At 45.9% G+C, this 24292-nt stretch overlaps 2 protein-coding genes across 4 annotated transcripts; both read left to right on the top strand.

Moving 5' to 3' along the window:
• The first annotated feature begins 11380 nt into the window (after positions 1 to 11380).
• LOC126990711 (la-related protein 7-like) lies at positions 11381 to 17023 on the top strand. 3 transcript variants are annotated; one of them, XM_050849400.1, is made up of 3 exons: positions 11381 to 11542; positions 15179 to 16088; positions 16137 to 17023. In XM_050849400.1, exons 2-3 carry the CDS (start codon positions 15245 to 15247, stop codon positions 16964 to 16966), a joined length of 1674 nt encoding a protein of 557 aa, XP_050705357.1. In that variant the 5' UTR covers positions 11381 to 11542; positions 15179 to 15244; the 3' UTR covers positions 16967 to 17023. The 3 variants fall into 3 exon arrangements, with proteins under 3 accessions (XP_050705357.1, XP_050705352.1, XP_050705349.1); XM_050849395.1 differs by adding an exon at positions 12806 to 12872 and having other exon boundaries at positions 15179 to 17023; XM_050849392.1 differs by having other exon boundaries at positions 15179 to 17023.
• Positions 17024 to 20682: 3659 nt separating this feature from the next.
• On the top strand, positions 20683 to 23476 carry LOC126990734 (peroxisomal biogenesis factor 3-like). The gene has a single exon (XM_050849405.1). It carries the CDS (start codon positions 20820 to 20822, stop codon positions 22020 to 22022), a length of 1203 nt encoding a protein of 400 aa, XP_050705362.1. The 5' UTR covers positions 20683 to 20819; the 3' UTR covers positions 22023 to 23476.
• Positions 23477 to 24292: the final 816 nt, after the last annotated feature.

Genomic DNA, 24292 nt, shown 5'->3' with positions numbered 1-24292 from the left:
ATAAAACAACGAGAAATGAAAAGAAAACACGCGAAGAAAAATGATATACCCTTTTCTTGGTCTTCTCCGTTGACCAGAACCTTCTGTGCGTGTGTCTCTTAAGCTCACCGGTAGCCAACCTGTTCTGTACCTGTCTGTTTCTTGTTTCACTCCACCGGGCACCCTACTGATTCTGAACTTATCATTGCCGGCAATAATTCTCTTGAAAAAGAAGAGACCTGCATTTTTTGTATATCTTCTCGTTGTTAACACTTCGATACTGAGGGAACTGTATAGTGTATTTTAGCTAACAGTTCGTCACTATCCCTGCGGCCTGTGACGCTGGTGCGACGGCTGCGTGGCGCTCTGATAAGCTGTTTTTGTGAATGCTTGGCAGCCATCATTCAGGTAAGGGTTAAAACAGCCTTCAAAATCTGTTAAACTGCAGACTGGAGCCCTAAACAAATATGCCTGCGAAGACCAGTCCTCTCAGCTGGTTCAACACAAGACACACGATGTTCAGGTGCAGGAAGCGAGATTGAGATGGCTTGGTCATGTCATGAGGAGAGAGGAAGGGAGTTGTGAAAGGCAGATAATGGACATGGAAGTGGGTGGCAGAAGGAGGAGAGGAAGACCCAAGACGAGATGGAAGGACTGTATTGTGGCGGAGAGCAGGGAGAAGAACTTGGACCTTGAAGTGGCGGAGGACAGGGTTAGATGGAGGAGACTCATCAAAAACAGCGACCCCGTATACTGCGTATAGAAACGGGATAATAACGCTGCGGAAGAAGAATTCATGAGCCTTGGCCGCCCCCTCCCGTGTCTGCACCCTTAGGTCGCACGCAGGACATGACTCGCCCCAGTGAGTTATGTTGTTCTGGAGAGGCTTCCTCTTCCGGCACTCTCCACCAAGAGGAAGAGTTCGATATCTGCGTTTTGAAAGGGCAATAAATTCAAGTAGCTCGAGAGTGTGTGTGTGTGTGTGTGTGTGTGTGTGTGTGTGAGGGCTTTGGATGGTGCTGCGTCTCCCCGTGACGTCATGGATGTGTTGCTTATCTTTATTGATTACATTTCTTTGTTTTCCTAATTTTACCTTATCTATCTACCTATCTATCTATCTATAGATATAGCTATAGCTATAACTCTCTCTCTCTCTCTCTCTCTCTCTCTCTCTCTCTCTCTCTCTCTCTCTCTCTCTCTCTCTCTCTCTCTCTCTCTCTCTCTCTCTCTATCTATATATATATATATATATATATATATATATATATATATATATATATATATATATTTATATATCTATATATATATATCCTCGAATACAGGTGGGTCTCTCTCTCTCTCTCTCTCTCTCTCTCTCTCTCTCTCTCTCTCTCTCTCTCGAACAGAATGTTGGGCTTCATTAAAAGAAACTTTTTATTAAAAAATAAAGAAGTAATACTTCCTCTCTACAATAGTTTAGTCAGACCCCACTTGGAATATGCGGTACAGTTTTGGTCTCCCCACCATGCAAAGGACATTGCTAAATTAGGTGTTCAACGTCGGGCAATAAAAATGATCCCTTCCTTGCGCAACAAACCCTACGACGAGAGACTTTCCACCCTTAACATGTTCTCTCTTGAGAAACGTCGCCTCCGAGGAAAACTGATCGAATGTTTTAAAATACTTAATGGATTTACGAATGTGGACAAATCAAAATTGTTTATGATCGATGACACTGCGAACGAGGCATAATGCACAAAACTTAAATGTAGATAAGAAAATTCAGACTGCACCAATTTTTTCTTCACTAACGTTGTAGTGCGAGAATGAAATAAGGTCCCACCTTCAGTGGTCCAGTGTAACACGATTGACGCCTTTAAAAACAAGCTTGACCGACACTTCCTTCAACTTAATATTAACTAGAGTAGAAATGCAAAGTTTTGGAGCCATCTGATTAATGTAGAATCACTTAAGGACAGATCACCTCTTTTGGACCATGGGGTCTGTGTGGTCTGATTTTCTATGTAAATCTATGTAACTCACCTGTCCCCTCCCGTTCACCAGGTAACCTCCCTCACGTGGCGTCCGTTCCTGCACGAGAACAAGAGCGGCCAACACATCGAGATGGTGGCCACCAACCTCTACGGCTACTACATCAGCGGTGCCTACGTGCCCACCATGATTTTTTTTTTTTTTTTTTTTTTTTTTACATTGCGGCCTATTGCGCCGGTAGGCTTCTTCCCGGTGGATCCTGATGGTCGGTCCAAGGCTTCTTTCCGATGGGTCCTGATGGTCGGCCCAGCCCGTTCTGGCGCAGGCGAGTGTTTATAGTGGCGCCATCATCTCCCATCTCACCTTTTTCGCCATCTCGGACTTCACCAACAGTCATGGTCTTCCTCACCTCTCTCCTGGTGCTGGCTTCCCTCTTCTCGCAGGTCGGTGTGTGTGTGTGTGTGTGTGTGTTAGGGTATCGTTCCGTATTCGAGAGTGAAATGTAGCGTTAATTTCCGTTTTGAACCAATACGGAATGCCATTTGTTTCGTATTTGGCTGTCTGAATGGTCTGGCAGATAAAATTAATGTAGTGGTTAAGCCGTAAAATTTTAGTGAGCGCATTTTTCAGTGGATCTCAAAACCAGTCCGTAAATTTGTGTTTGTCAAGGGTCGTCTTAGAGTACGTGTAAGATAGCAACGCAACGGCCCTACCCCCTTTCACCCCTTTGCTTTCCCCTGCCTCCACCTACATCGGGCAGCGGCTGTCAGTCATGGCAAGCTAGAGAAATTTTAGGGTCGCCACCTGTCCCCTTAACATATGGAGCCATTCCGTACTGGAGAGTGGAATGTTACACTCATTAGTTTCAGAGCTCAAGATGACAACCCTAGTGGGGGGGGGGGCGTTGCAACCCCCTTCGTGCACTTCTCCTTCCTTCCCCAGCTCTAACACACACACACACACACACACACACACACACACACACACTGCTACATCTCCTTTAAGTCTACGTTGAAATCCAAGTTTCTAGCGCCATAGAAAATCGTGTCGACCGTTAACATTTGTAAGGCATAGAATGATACTCTTAAAAACATACTCAGAACGGAAGTGAATGATTAAGGAAAGCTTCGTCACTGAGAGTAAAGAGTTAGCAGGTGGAGAGATGAAAGAAGAGCCTTTACCGGAGCAGCTGCCAGGCTCTTTACTCTTAATAAACGTATCGAATTTCCTTTACGACGATTCTCCAAGGCCACAGAGAAGGTTATACGGATCTCCACGGGTGATTTTCCCGTTCAAGCGATGCATTAGTCGTGTAAAACTATCACTTGGATCACAAAACAGTCATAAGAACATAGGGAAACCGCAAGAGTCCATGGAAATCCCAGCAATTTCTACGAGAGGCTTTTCAAACAAGGGAACTGAGGCGCCGAGACGTTTTAAAAATAATTACTTGAATGTGTGGCTCAAACTATTGTGTTTCGGTCTTGTTAAATGCTGGTGAGGGAGACACATGGCTATACATAGTCAATTCGTAGTATGGACAAGTCTCCCCTACCAGCATGCCGTCCTTCCTCCTCCATCTCCCTGACTCCCTGTACTCCCTCCCCGTCTCTCCTCCCGAGCCACTCCCCGTCTCCCCCCTGTAACCACTCCCCCTTCCCTCCCCGCCTCCCCACTATAACCACTTCCCCTTCCCTCCTCGACTCTCCTCCCCAAGCCACTCCCGTTCCCTCCCCGTCTCTCCTCTCAAGCCTCTCTTCTCTTCTCATACCGCCCCCTTCTCTCACCGCCTCTCTTCCCTACCCGCCCCTCTTCCCTCCTCGCCTCTCCTCCTTCCTTCCCACTCCTCGCAGTCTGCCATCCTCCACAAGCCTTCCCTCCCTTACCAACCACCACCATCACCTCCAGCCACCTCCCCACTCGCTTGCTGCCTTCCTCCTCCCTCCCCCTTCCCTCCTCTACCCATCCTCGCCCTCCACTACCCAACCAGCAGCAATCCCTCTACCCCATACATCCCTCCACCCCTCCTCTGCCGTCTCCAGTCTCCACCCTCCTCCACCTCCCATCGCGCCGCACCGTCGCCGCAGCGCTCTCGTTTATGAGCCTCTGTTGGTGTTAGGGGACGAATCCGTCCTCTCAGTGTCAGCCAGTCCGTAATAGTAAGGACTCGATCAAACAAAACCCACGATCTATGACAAAACCAACAATTTCGTTCGTTATCGTTTATTCATTAATATTTTTTCAATAGGTTTATTTACACTTCCTTCCTCTCTCCCTGTTATCATCTCTGCAAAGTAAGTGACGGACGATGATACATGCTTTTACACCGGCTGTTATTTATGCTCTTCGTCCGCTGTTCGGAGTCGATCCTTCTTCTTCCTTCTGATTGTGTACTTATCCATTTGGCCGTCTTTTGTTTGTAATTTATTCAGAAATTCTAATGGAAAACTTTGGGCAGAAATAGACCGTCCGAAATTCATGTGAGACGGTGGTTCACAAAAAGACCCGCCCACAAGTGGGTGGTTAAGAGTTCACCTTCATAGCCCGAGAGCTGCTGGTCCAGAGGTTTTGGGTAATACATGCATGCATAATCATATAAATCCGACAAGTCTAGGGCTATAGCAATAGTGATAGCGTAAGCCGCCACGATGGATCAACTCCAGTGACCTCCCTACTAAGCTGGGTTCCACCACTACCAGCACGCTGGTTGCGTCCACACGGGACGGGAGGAGCGAAGTGTCAGTATCATAGCAGACCTTCCTTCCTCTCTCCAACACCTGTTGGGTCGCTGTGGTTCGATTCTACAAATGCAATTCGTAGGGCGGCGTAATGCCGTGAGGGGCTGCATCATCCCGACCACCGTCTTCACTACTACCGGTGTCGAAGTCCCCTCAAAGTACTAACCCCCCCCCCCCCCCAGCTCCATCCCTTCTGCCGCCGTCGCTTTCTCGATGGTCAACCATACATGTGCCATCCGGACGACTCGACTAAAGTAGACAACTGAAGGAGGCAAACATACAGAAAGCCGCCATGGACCACGCCAAGGACATATTTGAACGCCACCCCCCCCTCCCCTCCCACTCGCCTCTCAGCAGGATCCTGACAGCAGGGGCGAGATCCTCCCGCTCCCCACACGGCTGTTGGTTGGATGGACATTCTGTTGAAACAAGCGTAAGAGACTCCCACGATGCTGAGCGAGTGGCACTACTAAATCCAAAACGAGTGAAGTGAACCTGAGGAGAGCACTTGACTGTCTACGTCTTTTTATCCAGATTGTACCCTTTTGATTTTTCAGTCATATCGATGTCAGCAACCACAACAGTAACAACCTCTATTCTTGAACAACACATGAACACGCCGGCTTGTCGACATGGCCGAGACGTGAAGGCTGAGCTGGATGTGTTTCTCAGTTCACCTCTATCAACGTGGTCTGGCTAAGGAAAGAAGCCTGACGCTTTCCTAGTGAACTCTTCTCGCCCACGCTTCCGCGGAAAGTGCGGATAAAAAATTCACTGAAGTGTCTCTTCCAGTGTTCATATCAGTGTCTGAGCGTGACTTATGAGCCTGTCAGTCGCTACATCTGAATCGCCCCTCGCATTGTCCATGCACTTATCATCCGTTGACCAGTCACTAGGGAGGACGAACGACTGGGTGCACTGCTCTGCATGCCCCTAAACACATTAACATTATGTTTTATATTTTCTGAAATAGTCATGTTCAGTGTACCAGTAAGTGTTTCGATTAGTATGATGTTTAGAGGAAGGAACCATAAACTTCGAATATGTTTTCCCCTTAGATATGTTACAGGACATTGTACATGCAAGTTACCTTGGGTTTCTAGGGTCCGCTACTGAAATTAGCTCCGCGCCAATGAGTTACACCCTATAAACTTGCCATTTCACCTCGGCCTATTGCCGCCCAGGTGGTAACATTGGATCCTTCGGTGTCCTGCATGTGCAGCACTAACCGACCGGCCCCTTACGGGGCACAGGGAAAAGGCAGCAGCAGGCAGAACGGCAGCGCAGTGCTTCTTTGCTTTCCACCGTCCAAATGAGAGCGCGAAAGACTTATTTCGGATGCTAAATTCCCTTCCTAGGTTATGAAGATTTCGGAGGAATATTTAAGATATAAAAATACCGTTTCACAGATCGCCAGTCATGAGGGTGTGGTAAGGTAACTAATTAGAAAGAGGGATTTCATGGGCATGACAAGAATAGAAAGTCGTGTGCAGCAGGATGGTCGACAAGAGGCAGTGAAGGAGTCATAATAACAAACATAATCATACATTTTTCGGGCCACTGAGGTGGCCATCTCAGAGAGCCATATATTGTCGATCCATCAACTTTCTTTATTTTTCATATTTTTCATTCATAACATCGAGCAGCTATAAATCTATCAAACCATCATTCATTGATTGATTACCTCAGCCAAGGAGGTTAGATTTTCGGTGTTGTTTGTCTACCTGTCTGCCTGGCAACAGTTACACAATAATATTCAGTACTCCTTCATGAAACTTGGTGGAATGGTGTACCATCGACCAAGGGAGTACCCATTGAATTTTGGATAACGTCTGATAAAATCTGATGAGTGATGCTGAATAATATTGATGATGGAATATGAATGGATCTGTGATTTAAGGCGGCCATATGGAAAAAAAGGCTGGTGTTATGAGAGCAAATCTTGAGTGTTTCCAATAGGAACCAATAGGGATTAGGAGTTGGTCCCGCCCAGACCATGAGTGCCTCCAGAGTGCACTCAAAGGGATTGGGGGTGGTCTGGCCCAGACCATGAATGTTTCCAGAGGGTGCCCGAAGGAAGTGAGGATGGTCTGGCCCAGACCATGAATGCTTCCAGAGGGTGCCCGAAGGAAGTGGGGGTGGTCTGGCCCAGACCCTGAATGTTTCCAGAGGGTGCCCGAAGGAAGTGGGGGTGGTCTGGCCCAGACCCTGAATGTTTCCAGAGGGTGCCCGAAGGAAGTGGGGGTGGTCTGGCCCAGACCATGAATGTTTCCAGAGGGTGCCCGAAGGAAGTGAGGATGGTCTGGCCCAGACCCTGAATGTTTCCAGAGGGTGCCCGAAGGAAGTGGGGGTGGTCTGGCCCAGACCATGAATGCTTCCAGAGGGTGCCCGAAGGAAGTGGGGGTGGTCTGGCCCAGACCATGAATGCTTCCAGAGGGTGCCCGAAGGAAGTGGGGGTGGTCTGGCCCAGACCATGAATGCTTCCAGAGGGTGCCCGAAGGAAGTGGGGGTGGTCTGGCCCAGGCCATGAATGCTTCCAGAGGGTGCCCGAAGGGAAGGGTGGTGGTCCGACCCAGACCATGAATGCTTCCAGAGGGTGCCCGAAGGGAATGGGGGTGGTCCGGTCCAGGCCATGAATGCTTCCAGAGGGTGCCTGAAGGGAATGGGGGTGGTCCGACCCAGACCATGAATGCTTCCAGAGGGTGCCCGAAGGGAATGGGGGTGGTCCGACCCAGACCATGAATGCTTCCAGAGGGTGCCCGAAGGGAATGGGGGTGGTCCGACCCAGACCATGAATGCTTCCAGAGGGTGCCCGAAGGGAATGGGGGTGGTCCGGTCCAGGCCATGAATGCTTCCAGAGGGTGCCCGAAGGGAATGGGGGTGGTCCGACCCAGACCATGAATGCTTCCAGAGGGTGCCCGAAGGGAATGGGGGTGGTCCGACCCAGACCATGAATGCTTCCAAAGGGTGCCCGAAGGGAATGGGGGTGGTCCGACCCAGACCATGAATGCTTCCAGAGGGTGCCCGAAGGGAATGGGGGTGGTCCGACCCAGACCATGAATGCTTCCAGAGGGTGCCTGAAGAGATTGGGAATTGTTCCGACCAGACTATGAGTGTTTCTAGTGGGTACCATATGAGGTGTTCTGCTTCCCAGAAGGTATTCCGCCCAATTTTCGATAAAATTCTATAAAAAAAAACTGACCGAGTGAATAATGGAACCATCTCCAAAAGTTTTGGCCAGTATGGCAGTTGGCTTGCAGCATTCCTTGGAATACACTGTTTAGTTGCATGTATACAACTACTGGATGATTTGTGTGATCAGAATTGTCGTATTGTCTTGGCGGAAGTTTGCGGTCTGCTATCGCTCTTGTTTGAGTTGTAATAGATAAGATCTGACGTGTTGGTGAGGGCCTTCAAGTAGAGACCGGCGGGCCGATCCTTTGTTTACTGTGTTTTTGCCGATGCTTATCGTGGGTTAAGACACACTCTGAGGGCCTCCCAGTGTTTGGAGGCTCAACGCACCGAGTGTGGTGACCGTATAGGAAGGGTCGATGCTGGTTTTGTGACAAGTTACATAACCTTACCTGAGAGTACTTTCGAATCCGCCGCTACCACCTGGAATTTTTCAGTCACCGCCGAGTGGCCCAAGATTACCCACATTCTGTCCTGAAGACCACCTATCAACCCGGACCCAGAGAAACTGTTCAAGGGATATCAAGAATGAGCTCCGGGGGGGCAGCATGAGTGAAGAATAGATGGCGCCACTACAAACACTTGCCTGCGCTAAGATGAACTCGGGCCGACCACCAGGTCCCTCAAAAAAGAAAAGGGACTGAGAGAGACTATTTTCCCATCACAAGACGAGCAAACTTACCCAAAAGTATCATAGCCTGCACCAGCACCAGCGGAGGGCCGACCGGTGGGCTTCAGCGTGAGGGGAGGAGGTGTAGGCACAGGTGGGTGGGTAAGCTTATTGCAAGATACGAGCAGTGATAGGTGTAGGAGTAGGATCTTTACCTCCCATACTGTCCCACCTCCCAACCACCGCCGCCACTGCCGCTTTCGCCCCATCACCCCTAACGCCACCGCCGCCCCGCCCTCAAGCCTCAATCACCACGATTACACAAACTCCGCCGCCCTCTCTCTCTCTCTCTCTCACACACACACACACACACTGTCATGACCTTGGAACAGAATACTTGAGTCACGTGCTCACCATGAGGCTCCACCACCACCCACCACCACTCCAAACCACCACGACCTCTACCGCTGTCCATATTACCACCACCACCATCACTGCAGTCTATCTCCCTCACCGCTCACCATTGCCATCACCGCCATCAATACCAAATCCGGTAACATCACCACCAACACCGCCACCACCACGTACCGCCACCATCACCATCATCATCATCATTGTGTCTTAATTTCATGGTGCTCCCTACACATGTATTAATAGTTGTATAATCACACTCTGTCCTGCCTGGGGGTTGGGATGGCATGTTCCTCCCTTCTCCCTTGTTGTTTACCTGCAACAATAAACTATCAATCAATCATCTTTATATATCCTTATATTGTACTCAGTCACCCGCGGCTCTTGAACCTCCTCCGCTGTTAATTAAATAATGGTCGCTATTATTAGACATTTTGGCTTCTTACATCAGCTATTTCTAAAGGTCAAAGAGGGGGTCAGTCGGGTTCTAATGAGTGTTTCTTTGGGTTCATGGTACAGAGGAGGGGTCAAAACACCATTAGGGTCATAAAACTACTCCTGGAAATGCCCACAACTCCTAAGAAAGCCTTGTCAAATAGGTGTTCTTGGGCGACGAAATGTCTTAATACGACCCAATAACAACTGGACAGCTATAGGGACTCCTTGTGGTAACTCGGGAAATCTAGAGCCGGCAGATTTTTTATATTTTTTGTACATATTCATATATCAGCTATTTTTTTACGCCTGGTCCATTGTTAGCGCCAGTACGAATTAGGCTTTCATGGTGGGGCCAGTACAGTTGTTCGCCCCCATCCCGTTATTGGGGTCTTTTCCGTTTGGCGTACAGCGCTAAAAGTAATTTTAATATAGATTTTTCTATGTATTTTTGTCCGTAGAATCAGAATATCACATTATTTTTTTGGAGAAATTAACAGTTTTTGAGTTATTTGCCTTTAAAGTTATTTTCTTCCTATCTATTACTGAAGGAATTCAAACTTTAAAAAGTCGTAATATTCAGTATTCCGTTTGCAAACCTTCAGCAGTCATGGAAACGCTTTGAAAATCCAATTCAAGGACTTTTTTTTTACTCTTGAAAATATGGGATAATGTTTACGAAAGCGCGTCGCCTCTGGTGCTGGCCGCGGCGAGGCTGCAGCGGGTGTTGCGAGAAATACCTCCTCGCTGAAATAAGTCACATATACATGAGGGGGGGGTCCAGGGAGGGGCGTAGCCCCCCCTGGTTATTAGGGGGGGTCGAGGGGGGCGCAGCCCCCCCGTTAGTAGGTCGTAAAGTTCGGTTGGAGTAGTTTAAATATGCTCCCCGACCCTAAGCCCTCTGCGAGCTATTTTGAGGCTGCGGCGGCTGCAGCGTAAAGGAAAATAACTTAAAAACTGTTCGTTTCTCCATAAAACGGTTGTCATATTCGGATTCTACGGACAAAAATACATAAGAAAATCTATATTAAAATTAATTTTAGCGCTGTACGCCAAACGGAAAAGATCCCGTTATTGGCGCAGATAAGTAGAGTTTTTCCATATAACTTTGATTTTTGCCCTTGAACTGCCTCCCTTGCTGTAAAGAGAAAAAGGAAAAATGGAAAGGTGCCCCCTCCTGCTGGGCCTGTTCGTCCTTGTCTACTTCGGCTGCATTGCCTACCACATGGAGCGCGTGGAGGAGAAGTTTGAGGTCTAGAGATAGATAGATAGATAGAGAGAGAGAGAGAGAGAGAGAGAGAGAGAGAGAGAGAGAGAGAGAGAGAGAGAGAGAGAGAGAGAGAGAGAGAGAGAGAGAGAGAGAGAGAGAGAGAGAGAGAGAGAGTTCCTATAATCTTCATCCAGTTCCTGGGTTAAATATGGATGAGGGAAAGGAAAAAAAAAAACACGGATGAGAGGCAGGGAAAAGGGAAGACACGGATGAGAGGAAGGGAAATTAAAAAGAAGAATGAGAGGTTGAAAAAGGAGAAGGAAGTAGGTATGTATGAGAGGAAGGGAAAGGGAGAAAAAACACATGGATGAGAGGAATTTAAGGGAAAAACACGGATGAGAGGTTGGTAGAGGGAAAGGAAGCATGGATGACAGGAAGGGAAAGAGAAAGGGAACACAAATGAGAGACTGGAAAAGGGGAAAGAAACACGAAAGGAAACATTACTTAAAATCTGCCTCGAATTTAATTGCCGCCTTCGATATGCTGGATTCGGCTCCACACGTGTTTCTCCATAAAAAATAAAAAAAAATAACCCAGCTCCGACAGTAGAAAAGTTTTAATGTTTTTTAATCTTGATATCAAACCGATGAGGAACAAACAGACAGATATGCCAGGAACGAAATTTAATGGAGAAGCGTTACAAAGCGTCACAGGCCAAAAGAAGAAGAAGAAGAAGACACTGGCGGCGGCGGGCAGAAGAAGAAGAAGAAGAAGACACTGGCGGCGGCGGGCAGAAGAAGAAGAAGAAGAAGACACGCGGCGGCGGGCAGAGGAAGAAGAAGAGGAAGAAGAGGAGCAGGAAGAAGAGGAAGAGGCGGTTGGACTTTTGGACTGTGGCTGCGAGGTATTATTATGAGTTCCCTGGACCAGCTGGCGGCCGTGGACCCCGTGCTGGCAAGATTCATCGCCGGGGAGACACAGAAGCAGCGATTCCAGGTGTGTGTGTGTGTGTGTGTATGTATGTATGTGTGTGTGTGGGGGGGGGGGGGGAGAAGATAACGTCCATGTGTGCTTCGCGGCGTACACACACACACACACATTGTTAGCCTGTACTTCATATGTGTCTGTGTGTGTGTGTGTGTATGTATGTATGTGTATGTATGTGTGTGTGTGGGGTGGAGATGATAACATCCATGTGTGCTTCGCGGCGTACACACACACACACACACACACACACACACACACACACACACACACACACACACACACACACACACACACACACACATTGTTAGCCTGTACTTCATATGTGTGTGTGTCAGCCCCCTACGGCCTAATGGGTGTTATTCTATAGTTTAGTTTGCCACCTCACTCAGGCTCAATTCCATATTATGCTTCTGTTTAAAGTTTTTTATTAGTTACTGCGCCGCATTCAGAGAAATAAAATGCAACACAATCTCAATAGTATTAACTTATTCACCTCATGTGAGATGGCTGTGTTTATTTCCACATGAAATGCATATTAGTCGATTTCATGCTCATAAACCCATAAACCCATAAACCCCACAGGTCCCCCAAGATCGTTAAGGGCAGGGGATAGGCACAACTCGAAAAGTAGACATTTGCGACGGAAAGAGGTACAAAATCGTGCAATTCACTACATCTGTCACCAGAAAAACATGAACACGAGAAAATCGTTGCTTGGGTGAAACCGTAAATTGTCCTTATAATGCATTTTCATATTATGGTTAAAGGCCATGCATTTTTGTCCTATAACTGATATGAAGCTGTATGTGATATTTTGAGGTGGTGGAGCTAAACTTCACATTTACTGTTTGTGTTATGAATGAATCTGGGAAAATAAGGATTTTATGATGTAGTTTTTTATCTCAATATTTGGTGCCTTTTTAAAATGGTGTTAGTTTTTTCTTGCACAAACCTACAAAGCTCAAAAGGATTGTGGCCGTGAAGTTGTTTGGCGTCAACACTGGCTCCCTCCCGCTTGCCCTGCTGGCCACTTAACCGCTCGCCCCGCCTTGCCAGCGAAATTAATCAAACCTAACAATTGTAACCTCAACCTAACCTAACCTACTGGGTAAATGGAAGTAGGGTGGATGATCTGTGCAGTGACTTCTTGAAACATCGCGGAATTAAACCTGAGACAACACCGAGTAGATGTTTCTTAAATGCATATTCAAATATTTGACAATCCAATTTGTGTTTTTTATTATCTAGTCCAGCGGTTCCCAAACTTTTCAGGCCACGCACCACCTCCCAGGCTGTGACTGAGTCCACGCACCCCCGCCAAGATTCGAGCAGTACTAAGGTCCAGTCGATTTCCTTAAATTTTTCCATTTTTTACGAATTTTGTGCTCGCAAAGTATGAGGCTCAGAGTACAGCATACGTTAGTTTTAAAATAATGTCAGTTAATGATGTGTTTGAAATTTTACTGAGACAAAATCCGCCATTATATATGTGATGATGGTGATGATATGAGAAGAATGCACGTTTGGACCGTTACATATACATTACTTATTTTCCTTAAGCACCCCTAGTGATCACCTCATGCACTCCAAGGGGTTGTGCGCACCACACTTTGGGAACCGCTGATCTAGTGTAAAGTACACACCAAGAGTTTCGACAGAGTGTATTGGTTGCAACTGTGATTCACCCACGTTGATGAGAGTATTGTCTGGCTCATCATTCGTTCTATTGCGTCACATGATGATGATTTCAGTTTTGTCATCGTTGTGTTTTTTGTTTTCTATTTGTCATCCAGGTCTTTATGTTTTCCATTTTATGTCTGCAACATTTGTAATTTTCATGTCTGGTTGTATTCAGCATAGAAATGACAATTGTGGGAAGTGACAATCTGATTCCCCATCACACTCTAGGACCGACCTGAGTTGCTGTCAAATAGTTATCATGTTATTTTCTTGCATGTAAGGTCTGTGAATCCTTTCTATGCCTTTTAATGAAAGATTATAAAAAACAAATATTACCTGCTATAGAACTATAAAAAAAGCATCATCAGCTAAATAATTGATGGAGATTAGTGGTACTCAGGGAATAAACATAAAATATGCTAACAGAGAAAAGTTGCTGAAGTCATAATATATAGGTAGATCTTTGCATGAATTTGATAGTAAAAAGAATGAATATAACACCAGTGACACCCATGAGATCCTGACCCCGTTGGCAGGCATATGATTTATTTTAGAATAGTGAAAATATTCTAAAAAGTGTGTTGATATTGATTTGCTAGTCAGCTTTGTTCTGTTTTTTTTATTTATTCATTAGAACATTTGTTAGTATTTACAACTTTAAAACTTAGAAAGGAAGAACTCCTTCACCATCAGTAATGTTCTTTGTAGACACTTGGTGAGCATAAGAGATCACCAAATTTAAGAAAGACATATTATGGCGCAGGAAAAAGAAAATCTGTAAGATCATCAAAAACTTATACTTGAGTGATATAGATGCCCTGGATGTTCTTTCACCAGAAACATCATCAATAAGGTTGAGAGAATACTACCAGATAATGTGTATGTTTGCAGGCATAGGTATCACTTCATTGGAAAACATATCTTACCATGATTTTAATATTATTTACTTTCAAAATCAATATTATGTTAATGACACAGAAAAGACAAAAATATGGAGGCAGCATTTTCCACTTTTGTGAACCAAAACAGTACTCAATGAGAGGCTGAAATTAAATTGTTGGAAATGCTGATTCTAAGTCTGTTGGTAAAGTCTTATTTCCACTTCAGCAACACATGCTTAAGAGGGACTAAGCTAATGCCTGTCTGAGAGACATTTGGCAGTGATAGAGAGGACAGCTGCTGAGCCACCACCTGCATGTTTACCATGAGGCCTGGAAACACTATTGTTGAATTAGTTTTAGGCAATGTAACTGCAATTATGCTTCTTCTTGGGGAGTTGTACCACCAGTGCACCCGAGCCAATCATGGTGCAGCTCTTGACACGGTCTTATGCCAGGGCAGGCTCATTATTAAGTCAAGCTGTCAGAAGGGCTTATTTACCCAGAGGTGCTTACCTGTTTTCTTAACCACAAGAACCGTTGGTCCTGTGCAGTTCTCTTCCTCCCACCAACAACAACGCCTGTGGTACCTTTGGATGGTTTCTTGTGTGACTTCCAATGTCTGCTTTAGAATATTTGTAAACTAAGGTGTGTCATTGCCCATACATTATTAAAAATTCTTGTCTTTAGGTTTGGTTGATGATAGGGAAAGTAATTCCTGTCATCTGGTCACCATAAATTGACCAGTACTGGAACAGATGTGACTTTTGAAGTAAGCCTAAGGTACTTAAACTGGTGGTACATGGAGGGTTGTGGAAGAACTATTGTATTGTTGTTTTACTCTTTAATGTTATCCTAAAAGGATTTTTTTCACATCAGTTGTATTTATGTATGTTGTTTTACGACAAAAACCAGACGTCACATAGCCAGTGGTGTGTGTCATGCAGACCTGTTATGCTACAGTGGTGCTGTTCCTGGGGATGCTGAAAAGTAGATGGTCAACCTGTTTGTTTTTGTTTGCATTGTAGCTTTAATGAATGGCAGGTGGAGAGTGGGTATTGACGGCCTCATTGTCTCTTGTCTACAGCTGCACTAGAAGAGCCAAGAAGAAATAGAGTAGTAAGAGGCAAGCAAACCCCTCTGTAGATGAGTCATGGAGGAGACTCCTGCAGCACCAGAGCAGCCTGAGGCAGCAGGGAAGGAGGCTGTGGCCCCCAAAGAGCCCAGAAGGCGCAAGAAGCGCCTCCTCAAGCAGATAGCTGACCAGATGGATTTTTACTTCAGTGCAGCAAACATCACCAAGGACCGCTTCATGAGCAGCCTTCTCAGTGCAGATCCGTACATTGACTTACAAACATTCTTCAAGTTCAATAAACTTAGATCCATGACCACTGATGTTGACTTTTTGAGGAAAGCCATCAGTAAGTCATCCATACTGGAACTGTCTGAGGATGGCCTCAAGGTTAGGAGGAAGACACATGTAGAGATAAAAAATAATGAGTTGCAGTGCACCATCTATGTTGAAAACATTCCCTCAAACGCTGACCACGACTGGATACGTGAGGTGTTTGGAGGGTATGGAACCATTGATTACATTTCTGTTCCTCGTTTCCATCGCTCAGGCAGACCCAAGGGCTTTGCCTTTGTAGAGTTCAAGACTCCTGAGATGGCCAACATTGCCTTGGAAGCATTTGGTGCTCTTAAGTGCAAAATTGCTCCCACCATTGACCCTGGCCAGCTACAGAGCATCAAGACTTTTGAGGGAAACTCTGGAGAGCAAGAAGCTGAGGAAAGTGAAAATAAGTCTGAATGTGACACCCAAAATGGTGACAAGGAATCTGAGCATGCAAAGAGCATGGAAGCTTCTGGAGAGGAAGAGGAGAAGGGGAAGAAGAGAAAGTTAGGAGATGGTGCAACGGAAGAAGAAAATGAAAAGAAAAGGAGAGTAGATGATGATGATGCAAAGGAAGAAGCAAATGAAAAGAAAAGGAGAGTAGGTGATGATGATGCAACAGAAGAAGCAAATGAAAAGAAAAGGAGAGTAGATGATGATAAAGATACATCAGACAATATAGCCCAGCAGGAAGAAAGCATGGATGCCCTTGAGAACAAACCACAGGACGGCATAGCTGATGAAGCGGAGCCTTCAGCCGGTGGGAAGAAGAGCAAAAAGAAGAAGCGGAAACGTAACAAGAAAGGGAAGGAAGTCATTGACAGCATATATTTGAGGGTCATGTCCAAAGAAGATTGGAAGAAATTAAGAAACAAATATCTCAATACACAAAGAGAGAACATGAAGTTACTCAAGATGCAGCTGCAGGACAGACATCAGCAGCATCAATACTGGCAGCGCCCCGGAGAGTGGAGTGCCGAGCGCGACAACAATCATGATGCAGAGCGAGACACAAGCCAGGAAACAACCACAAGGAGTAACTCGGCTCAAATAGATCATCATCTCAAGCCACAATTCACACCAAACTCTGTGATCAAGATAAGCTTTGAGGAGCCGCCCCAGGACCCCAAGAAGCTGCGAGAGACCATCAGGGAAGGCGGCAGTGGAGGAGTGGCATACGTGGACGTGAGCGCCACTGAGAGGGATGTGTATGTCCGGTTCCTGTCGGAGGAGGCGGCCACGTCGTACAAGAAGACGGGGTGCTGGAGCCGCATGGAGGTCCTGTCCGGCGCGGAGGAGGAGGAGTACTGGGAGCGCATCATTTCGTGTTGGACGCAGCGCAGGACCAAAAAGAGTAAACAGAGTGGAAAACAATCACAGAACTTCCCTGGCGAGCTGCGAGGAAGAGAAAAGCTCCTTCAAAAGGCCTTGAAAGAGGCACAGAACACAAAGTGTAATTCACACATTGTTTTTGATGATTAAGTGTGTAGGTGCATGAAGCAGCACCAAGGCAGTCCTACCCTGGATATGATTGGGCTGTAGTGTCAGTTGCGGCATATTGATAAGACTGAAATATTTAGTAAACTTAGGGCTTATAATGGCCTGCTTTGTCACATAGAATTTTTCCTTTTAAAGTTTAGGTTCAGGATTTACTTCCAGATATAAAGTGAACAAGTGAGCTGCATATGTAATAATTGTCTGTGATTCATAAAATAAGCAAGTTAGTCAGTTTTCAGAAATGCACAACAAACATGCCACAAACCCATTTTTCTTATAAGATTAAAACTTTACACATGCATGTGGGGCATTCTTTGGAGGCTTGTTGGATGTATTGAGCCCATGAACAAGCACACACAGCCATAGTTTCCTCTTGGTTGCAGGAAAAAGTGATTCTTACATGAGGCAAGTACTTTTCAATTTTGGCTGAACCTTTACAATATTTCTAGGAATATGGTTAGAGCATACCCCCCAATCACCAGGGTTGTTTGTAGAGGCTCAGTAAATTGAAGAATCACCAGCCAAAACAGTAATCCATAAAGGAACATAAAAATATTTCACTTGCGGTCCAGCCGTGTCTCCCAAGACCTGCTGTACCACCACTCTGTTTACCTTTTGATGAGGTCTGCATGGCCTCTGCAAGGTATCATATTAGTGGAAAAGGTGTGATTTTTATGATAGAGATTGTTGGAATGCTCTCCCAAACTTGAATCATGGGAGGATGTAACACAGCTTCACCTTGGAAGTGCTTAATTTTCCCAAGAGTAACCTTGTTGATAAGGATACTTTAACCCAGTAGCAGCGGGGATCATGTTTCTTAATGGTCCCCCCAAGCGAGAAAAATGAGAAAAAATCACCCCTCACACAAACCATTTCATAATATATATCAAAGCATTTGTGATCAGATTATGTATCATCTATTTTAGGGGGTTTATATCATGGCACAAATTTGGCCCGTCACTGCTACACGGTGAAGCCACAAATTTGGCCCGTCGCTGCTACCGGGTTAACAAAGCAAAAATGAAATATGCTGGGTATGCTTTGAAGAAATGTTCCATAGACCTTTTTTTTCTGTAAAGTACCACGGCTTCAAGAGCAACTTGTATACTCATAAGAATAAACCATATATTTCTGGCCCCCAAAATTTGTTTCCATAGGCTCATAAAATGCCTCTGCACTGAAATGGCAGAAGAAGAAATAGTTTTACCAAGGTTGCTCCCCTCAGGCCCAGATACAGCAGTGGGCAAAATTCAGCCATCATGATCATTTTAAGTGTTGCCTTTGCACGCTATTCAAAATGCAGCGGCACTGGCCATGGGACACACTCAAATATTCCGGCCCTTCATGAGTACTGGTAACTCTTGATTTACGCGAGTATTGTGTCCTTGAAGAGGTCGTGTAAATCAAAAACAATGTAAATCAAACAAGAGGTAGGTTTGTACCTTTATTGCCTACTGTATCACTCTGACTCCTCTCCCTCTCGTGGTTCCTCCTCTGGCTGCCCTTCCCCTCGTGGTAGCACAGCAGCGAGGGTGTTGTTGTTGTTGAGTAGCGTGGCAGCGCGGGTACTGTATTGTTGTTCAAGTGGCGCACGGGAAGAACTGAGCTCAGCTGTGTGGCCGTGGCGCCGTGTGAGTCCAGTTGCGTGAGACATCTGGTGGCCACTCCATAAAATATTGTGTATAAGTGAAAAAACGTGTAAATTAAACATTTATTTTGGATTTTGGACCCCGTGTTATTTCAAAAACACGTAAACCAAACCCGCGTAAATCGAGTTACCTGTATCTGAGCCTCCTGGGAGATGAAATATGCTGATATATCACTGATACTATTGACTTATTACATACTTGTGAAATATACTTGTGATGTTATAGCTTTCCTATTTTATTTGCCATTTGCGAGAATTGGAATTAGCAGTTAAGCTTTATTGACGTTATAGTTGTTGGAAGCAGAGTGAATGTTGTGAAGAGCAGAGTGATGGTGTTGAAGAGAAAGCAAGCTCAGGTAATTGTTTAGCAAAACCTCACAGTGTGTAGGGCAAGTAATGTACATGTGTTGATATAGTTTTGGTGAGGGAGAAGTTAGAGGTGATGGAATTTAGTATGTACTATTTTGAAAGATTAACCCGTCCGCTGCGATTGGCACGGATTTGGCCTTCACTGGTAGCCTGGTTACATATAGTCCCAGGTCTTTCTCTGCCTCTGTGGTGGATAGTGATGTGTTTCCCATGTGGTATTGGTATGCTGGATATCCCCTCCCAAGGTGCAGGACTTTACATTTTTCTTCATTGATTTGTAGCAGCCACTTTTTGTTCCATTCCTGTAGCTTGGTGATGTCTTCTTGTAGGGAATCCACAGTCAAGGGGTTAAGAAATCAGGCCATGGTGTGATCCTTTGTAAATACTGCTACACACATATATTTTCTCATGGTAAATAGGGCAGATCAGCTGCTGAACAAAATAAAATAGAATGTCCATAAAAATGCTGCCCTTGTGACAAAACCAGAGGAAGATGACCAAGAGTGATTATAAAGTTCAGCTCCAGAGGTGTCTTGATATTCTCCTCCTGTCATGAGTTGTGTTGCCCAGACCTCCCGGAACCCTCTATCAGACGCTTTTGTGCGCCTCTCAGTTAAGCCTCGTCATTGCTATGGTAACGGCATTTCACTGGCAGCAAAATGGCGTCCGCTGATCTTCCTGACGACGTTTACTAGCTGCTCTGGCAACAAAGTGGCGTCCGCTGATCTTCCTGATGATGTTTAAACATGCATCACTAGCTATTCTGGCCAACGAGCTCCTTGCAACAGAGGATGAAAAGGAAGCTGCAGTGGTTATGGTGGCACTGAGAGGTGAAATGCAATGGAACCACTTATATGTGTTTGTTTGGGCTGCCATATTTGCTGATGACATCATAACAGCACTGAGGCGCTCCACCTCTCCAAACCGGGCTGGAGCGTGAAAAAGTGGGTGTTGGCGGTGGCCGAGTGGACAAGGTGGTGAGCGTGGGGTTGGACTGAACATCAAAAGGCAGATAATGCTTACCGGTGCACTCAGGCTAGAACGAATATATATATATAAAAAAAAAGAAAATAAATAAATGGGTGTGGGTGGGGTAAAATGGCAAGGGCCAGAACCAAATTGTATTTTCTCCATACGTTTAGTTATTCCTATGACGTGATTTCCTTTGGTGCGGCCGTTGCTCAGAACCAATTAACCGCGCCACATGCGACTTGACTGTACATCAGAGAGAAAAAAGGTGAACTGTGAATTGGATTCATCAACTGATATCAACATGGATAAAGTAAAATGTCATAAGGGCATCTTTGTACGGTCATTGCATTCAGCTTGAGTGGTCAGTCTTAGAAACAAGTGTTCATAGTCACTGCATTCTTGGTTCAATTTTTCTGATGCTCCCCACACTTGGGTGTTGTGGGGATGAAGTTCCATCACATGAGTGCATTTTCAGCTCAATATCTTTGAAGATCTCCCTGAAACATCACGTAAATAGTGTTGTCCCGTAGATCACCGAGATAAATTACTGAATGTTTGTTGATTGCATCTTGCTTTTCAGGTTCTGGTCCATGAGCTGACAGAGAAGTGTTGGGACAAGTGCATGGACCGCCCCTCCACCCGCCTGGAGTCCCGCACCGAGGGTTGCATCACCAACTGTGTCCAGCGCTTTATCGATTCCACCAACTTTGTTGCCAACCGCTTACAGAAAGTCGCTACCAGTCCAGGACACCTGTAATGGAAGAGGGGAACCTTATGCCTTGCCTCCAGAGTAAAAAATAGCCAAACGTACATTTCTATTAGCAGAGGTTTAGCATTAACGTTGATGCAATGTTTTCTCGCGTCAAGGATTTCCTGTACCGGCATCGAAGAAAGTTTTTGGTGGGGGGAGTCATCATAGGCGGAGCTGCTCTCCTCAGCCGCTATGCTGAGAGGAAGCTGTTGGAGTGGCATGACCAGCAGACCCGCTCAATGCTGGAGAAGCAGAAGAAACGGCAGCACTATGAAAACACTTACAGAACAGCAAATGCCACTGTCATGAGCCTTTCAGGGAGCATGAAAGAAGTGCTCTCAAGGGAACTTGATGCTGAAGCTTTGCTGCAGGCTGTGAGGGAGCAGCCGCAGCACAAGCGCAGCATCTGGGAGCAGCTGAAGGTTGTGGGGTTCAGCCGAGCCATCTCCACCGTGTACATTGCCGGCCTGGTGGGCGCTGCCATCCGTGTGCAGCTCATGCTTCTTGGAGGCTACACCTTCGGTGACCTCATCCACTCAGGCCATGCTGGCTCACCCATCTCCCAAACACTCCAGCAGAAGTACCTAACAGCTGTGCATTTCCTGGTGGAGGAAGGGATTCCAAAGCTTGTCCAACACATAACTCAAGTTGTTACTCGTATAGTCACTGGAATTCCCCTCAACCGACCTCTCACGTTAACCCAACTGGAGGGCATCTTCCATGAGATCAGACTGGCTGTTGCAGGGGAGACCACCTCCCACGACGACACTCACACCAGAAGGCAGAAAGTGGAGCCTTGGAGTAAATACGTCCTGCAGCTGCCCGTGCCTCCTGACGGGGAGTCTGAGGAGGAGAAGGTGCTCTACAACATGCTCATTGAAACTAGCGACATACTGGACAGTGAAGATTTCTGTACAGTAATGGACACCTTACTGCAGCACGGATTTAATGTGCTGCTTGATAGAGTAGCAGATTTTTATCCTGTAACAAAAGTCCAGGAGGCTGGTGCTGCTAAAGAAAACTGGGTGGACAATGTGAGCAGGGACCTAAGTCCAGGCTTGCCATCACCAGACGCAGGGGAGAAGGTTGCCGGGCCACAGATTGGTCCTCCTCACTGCTCCAACTTCATCAGTGGCAGCACTGTGCCTGTGGCCAAACTGGTGCCGGTGCTGTCTGGGGTTGTCCATGCTGCACTCTCGCCCACCCCCGGACAGCTGCTGCAGAAGGTTCTTACCAATGAACGGCTGGACTCACTTGGTGGCAACGTGTATGAGGCCTTTGCCCTCCCTCTCAGTCAGTAGGAGCCTGAAGGGTGCACAAATTGCTGCTGATGCTCCTCTCAGCCGTCACGTTGCTGGGGACTGAAAGTATTACATCAGCTCCCAGAACTTCATGTGGGTTTATCTAGCTTTGTAAGGCGTGATTGTTTTTAGGGAATATTATGTCAGTATAGCAGGGGAGAGACTTGGGGAAGGAAACGGCCCTGTAGTGTAGGTTATTACTATTGAAGTATTAACCTCTGTTTTACTTGTCATTTTCCTGAGAATGTCATGATGTTGCCCCACATTCTTGGCAACTACCATTGGCTGTCATTGAATTGTTGTCTCCTTAACAGAGGTGAATCCAAGAATGAAGTAATTCACAATTTTGTCTGCTTAACACCTGGCTTCAAATATAAGTTCTGTCTTAAAAGTAAAAAAGAATTCAAAATAGATGAAAACAATGATTCCTGATTTTGCAAAGTCACAGGTGTGTGCTTCTTACACACCAAAACAAACTTCACCCCTCTCATTCCAGCATTCATGTTGAAAGATTTTCCTTGTGCAAATCTCACATTCAACCTCTGCACTTTTCCACCTCCCTCAACAGTTCAGGAGTCATACATGAGAACATTGGAGGTGTGGTGTACATATTATTATAAGTTGAGTGCAAGAGAGAAGGTGGGAGAGGGAGAGAGAAAGAGCAGACTAAGGCAGATAGTTTAGGAATCCTTTTGACCCGAGAAGGAGAAGGAGCAGTCTTGTGTCTTACAGATTAATTCACAGCCATCAGTCGACAGAAACTTGAAAATTTGTAAACTGCTCCATTAGATAATCGATTTTGGTATAGGAAGAAAGTTAAGCGTGATATCAGCTGAGACTCAACAAGAATGATCTACTCCTAATAAGGGTCTGTTAGATCAGTTACAGTGTGTGGCTCCTACAGTCAAATGATCTCAAATAGTCCATTGAGGCGTTGGCTGTCGTGGGTCCTTTCCTCCCCTCTGCTCTGCCACACTGACCCAACACCCATCTCTTCCCCTCATATGTTAACTACAGGTAACATATGAGAGGAAAAAATAGGTGTAGGGACTGTGTGGCAGAAGAAAGGACCCACGGAAGCCAATGCCTCAATGGACTATTTGAAATTGCTTGACTATAAGTTCATCACTGAGAAAATCCTGTAAACTCTGTAACTGTTGGGGAGCAGAACTTTCAGCCATGTCAACAGAGCACTGCCGCCTGTCACTCCTGTGGGTGAGGGAGCTGTTAGTTGGCTGTTTATTCAGGTGTAGATGGTTAAGATCCTATGGAGTTCTGTAAGGAGCCAGGAGACATTAGCATGACTAGTAAGATGCCAGTTAGACCATTGTTTATGACCAGAAAGTATTTTAAGACAGATTTCATTCTAGTAACATAAAAAATTCCCACCAACAGCCAATCCATCATCCCAGGTGGAGGGTTACGGGGAAGACAATAAAACAGTGAGATATGAGTGAAGGTGTTTTACAACCACTGTATTGGCCACCAGTAAACAGGATTGACAGCAGAAATGCCCTTACATCTTATTACCTCTGCCACCAGATGCAGCACATGCCACAATGATTATTTTAAAGAGTTTGGTTGTAAAGGTGGGTAAGGTATATAAAGTGTATACCAGATGAGGTTGTTGTAGTGTTGAATTTGTAAATATTGGTAATTTCATGACCATGTTTTCAGCCACTTGGCAAGACTCACTTCACCCATTTCAAAATTGTGTTGCTCCCTGCTGAAGTGAAGTAAGGGACAAAGGAATGTTTGTGGAGTGTTAGAAGTGATGCGTGGAAGGAATGGGCTGCTGAAAAGATTCAAGTGCTTCAGAGGGAGTGAGGATGGAAGGCCAAGAGGATTGGACTGTTTGTAGGAGAAATGGACAGTGGTTCTCACCCTCAGCCTCTTGAGGGAGTTCATTGAAGGTAATAGACATCAAAATAGTTGTGATGGTGGTGGGCACTGTAGTGTAGGTGGCAGAGTAGTTGGTTGTTTCTGGGTGCAGAACTGTTGAGTATTGAACTCTTTAGGCAGTAACTAGAAGTGTCCTTTCTTATATGCTGCACCAGCAGTATTTTGTCAGTAGTCTTCTGTGTGGTGGTTGTAACATGAGGGGGGCACTCAGAGCTGGAGGTGTGGCTGTGGCCCATGGGCTGCATGCACCCTTGACTTCTGAATGGCAGTCTGGTAGCATTTCTCCTGACTAGAAAAGGGGGTGGGTTATTCTTATCTGGAAAGGGAAAGGGGACTGTCAGGACCTTGGCAACTACTTTTGTAACTGC

This window comes from Eriocheir sinensis, chromosome 6 (genome assembly GCF_024679095.1).
Source record: "Eriocheir sinensis breed Jianghai 21 chromosome 6, ASM2467909v1, whole genome shotgun sequence".
Taxonomy (NCBI): domain Eukaryota; kingdom Metazoa; phylum Arthropoda; class Malacostraca; order Decapoda; family Varunidae; genus Eriocheir; species Eriocheir sinensis.
Note: the sequence above shows the minus strand (reverse complement) of the source record. Positions and strands in the feature narration are given on the sequence as shown.